Source organism: Lipotes vexillifer, unplaced genomic scaffold (genome assembly GCF_000442215.2).
Source record: "Lipotes vexillifer unplaced genomic scaffold, Lipotes_vexillifer_v1.1 scaffold1011, whole genome shotgun sequence".
Lineage (NCBI taxonomy): Eukaryota > Metazoa > Chordata > Mammalia > Artiodactyla > Lipotidae > Lipotes > Lipotes vexillifer.
Window position 1 is genome coordinate 4965693 of NW_006787698.1, and position 3603 is coordinate 4969295.

The 3603-nt window shown below is 53.9% G+C and overlaps 1 protein-coding gene across 7 annotated transcripts in view; it reads left to right on the forward strand.

Annotated features, from left to right (window-relative positions):
- DNM2 (dynamin 2) overlaps positions 1–3603 on the forward strand; it is a 102492-nt gene that overhangs the window by 65472 nt on the left and 33417 nt on the right. For all 7 annotated transcript variants that reach the window (XM_007460681.1, XM_007460685.1, XM_007460686.1 and 4 more), the window contains exon 12: positions 2138–2208. In XM_007460681.1, coding sequence (XP_007460743.1) covers positions 2138–2208 — 71 coding nt within the window. The remainder of the gene's footprint in view (positions 1–2137; positions 2209–3603) is intronic.

A 3603-nucleotide genomic window follows, 5' to 3' on the forward strand; every position in this document is an offset into this window, starting at 1 on the left:
TACGCGGGCCTCTCACTGTTGTGGCCTCTCCCGTTGTGGAGCACAGGCTCCGGACGCGCAGGCCCAGCGGCCATGGCTCACGGGCCCAGCCGCTCCGCGGCATGTGGGATCTTCCCGGACCGGGGCACGAACCCGTGTCACCTGCATTGGCAGGCGGACTCTCAACCACTGCGCCACCAGGGAAGCCCTGTGATAGCCTTTTGATCCTGTGTCCCTTCACTCTGCACCATGCATTCAGGACTCATTCCTGTTGTTTGTGGTGTAGCCAAAATGTGTCTCTTAGGACTGCCAAGTAGTGTTACCTCAGCCTGCTTATCCATTCACCCACCAGAACACGTTTGAGTGCTTTTTGTGTTTTCACATTGTCTTATGAAGACTGACTGTCATAAGCATACCCAAAGGTAGAGAGTGAGATGCCCCACACAGCCACAGTTCAAGTCTCACCTGTCACCTGCTCAGCCCAGGGCTGTCATCCTGCCTTCATGTGGCCCGACACCTGGTTTGGATTTCCCCCACGGCGGTCCACTGTGTTCTCTCTCGCTCTCTCTCTTTTTTTTAAATTGAAGTATAGTTGGTTTACAGTGTGTGCCAATCTCTGCAGTACAGCAAAGTGACTCAGTTATACACATATAGACTTGCTTTTTATATATATATATATATATATAATTTTCCATTATGGTTTATCCCAGGAGATTGGCAGCTGTTTAGTCAAACTGGAACCGAAACAAGCCCACCTGTTGTACTTGGTTGTGAGATCACCTTGTTTAGAACAGCCCCTCTCCCCTTGACACTGACGGAGAAGAAACTTGCTCATTTGTCCTTCACAGGGTCCCCCATTCCCTCGAAGCTTCTGTAACCTGGAAGTTCTGTGAAAAGCTTGAGAGATTCTAATTTGTTTTGTTGTCATGGTTGGCAAGAATGCTGCTGTCCCTTCCATACACACCAGAGCCCCCGGTTGCCCCACTGTTGTCATGGCTGGGCTCCGGGGCAACAGGACTCAGACCTTTTAAACCAGCGACAGTGTCTCCCATGGACGGAGCGCCCCAGCATTTTCCAACAACCCCCCAAGATCTGAGTGCCTGGCCCGCTTTATGATTGAGGGTTCAGAGGCACAGTGAAGTGACAGGGCTGTTTCAGGGCCCGTGTCTTATCTGAGACGACATCCTGGCTGGCTGGTGTGTGCCTTTGTGCCCATGTGTTTCATTTTAATGTCCTTACCTGGCCAAATTACCTTAGGCAGTTTTTTGTTTGTTTTTAATTTTACCTAAGTGTAGTTTTTCTGTTTTTTAAAAAAATTTTATTTATTTTTGGCTGCGTTGGGTCTTCGTTGCTGCGTGCGGGCTTTCTCTAGTTGCAGCGAGCGGGCGTTACTCTTCGTTGCAGTGCGCGGGCTTCTTATTGTGGTGGCTTCTCTTGTTGCAGAGCATGGGCTGTAGGCACGCGGGCTCAGTAGTTGTGGCTCGTGGGCTCTAGAGCAGGCTCAGTAGTTGTGGTGCACGGGCTTAGTTGCTCTGCAGCATGTGGGATCTTCCCGGACTAGGGATCGAACCCGTGTCCCCTGCATTGGCAGGTGGATTCTTAACCACTGCGCCACTAGGGAAGTCCTTTACTGAAGTATAGTTGATTTACAATGTTGTTTAATTTCTGCTGTACAGGAAAGTGATTCAGTTATCCATGTATATACATTCTTTTTCATATTCTTTTCCGTTGTGGTTTATCACAGGCTATTGAATATAGTTTCCACCTTTGCCGTTCTAATGAGGCACTTATAGCATGCCGGGCACTACTCTCAACATGACATATTGTGACCTATTTAAGTCTTTGCAGTGAGGCCTTACCGCTCTACTCCAGGCCTCGGAGGCCGCACCTGTGGCTGCCACATTGGGCTGCCTCACTCTGCTCTTTTGGCCCAGTCTTTCTCACTTGTGAGGCCTTGGTGTCTGGAAGCACCCATGCCCCCTTCCCCCTGCAGATGGACCTCAGGATATGGGAAGGGGTGGGTGGGTGACCGCTCTCCTCCTGCCTAGCGTGGTTGTTCCGGGGCACCCCCTGCTGGCGGGTGCGGGAAGTGCTCTGGCAGTGGCCCCTCCCTGCCACGCTGGGCTCTGTACTCACCATGACCCCCGCTTTCCCCCAGATCCTTCTTCTGATCGACATCGAGCAGTCCTACATCAACACGAACCACGAAGACTTCATTGGATTTGCCAAGTATGTACTTTTCAAGATAGCGGCTGGTGGGGTGGCATGAGTGTCCACCCTCAGAGCCACGCCTTGAGAAAGGCGGTCAAGTTGGGATTCCGCTGCTGGGCCGGGGCACGAAGGTCTCTCTGTCATGGGTCCCCAGGTGAAGCGCGGGGCCATCGGAGAGCATCTGGAAGCTTTGCTGGGTAGCAGCGACCCCCCAGCCTCCTTGTCCCCAGTGCACCTCCTGTGGGGCACCCCCATGGTTAGTTTAAGGAGGAAAGGGCAGTCCAGTGGTCAAAGGCTTCAAGAAAGGGCAAGGCTAACTAGCGTTCAGTGCTTCCTTTCCCGCAGGACTTCTCAGAGCCTTTCGCAGACTCACGTGCAGCTGTCCCAGTCTCCCCCACATGCACTGGGCCCTTTCACTGAGCAGCTCAGGGGCTCAGTGCTCCAGGGGCTGCTCTTTGGGAAGTGCTGCCAGGATTTACATGGCTTCTGTCCATATGCTGTAGATTTAAAACTAATACCTTCCACGGCACCCGGATAAGGGGCCAGCAGAGCAGGGAGCTGATTTCAGCAGCATATAAATATAAATGCTGGTGGCCTCCAGTGTCACCCACTGATGCCATCGGCACCCCGCCTCGGTGAGTATCACACAGATTGTTCTGATGGCTCGCAAAGGTCCTCTTTCCGGAGCCTGATAGAATAACAGGCGGTTGGTAACCAGCCTCCTTCTATTTGTTTAGCCAGTATCGCTGGTGTGCTTTCATTGCACCAGGCCCTGTGATAACAGCAGTGAGCAGGCCCAGACCCAGGTCCCCACCCTGAAAGGAATGTCCTGCGCCAGGGACAGAGCTGCCCCCAGGCAGTTAAGACACAGTGTGGTCAGTGCCGGGGTGGGGCTGTCCACCGCCCGTGGGAGTCCAGAGGGTGGCCTTGTGGCCTGGCCTTGGGGGTGCAGGGAGGAAGGGGCTAGCAGGCTGGGCAAGAGGGTCTTCCCGTCCAGGGTCTCTGCTGGCTGAGTAGTTCCCTGGGTAGACATTCATCAGTGCACTCAGCTCTTCTGTGCTGGACACGTGGTTGGTGAGTGGAATGAATGAATGAGTGAACGAATGAATGGGAGGCATGATTAGAAGCTGCTGCCCCAGCCCAGATGAGCTGAGGGCCCCGGCCGGACTGTCTCTGCTGTGGGGAAGGCTGAGGGGCCCTGGCCGGGCACTGCCCCTCAGGCTGGGCTCTCAGCCTGGGGAAGCAGCCCCACTTGCTCCCGTTCCCCCAGCAGCCGGGTGTGTGGGGCCTGAAAACGCTGGTCCCCCTTTTCAGGTTGCTGCTGTTTTCCTCACCTTGATGTCTCTGCTTCTCACACTTCATCCACAGTTCCTTCTCACAATCTCTCCTGTTTTTCCTTTGACCACTCCACTC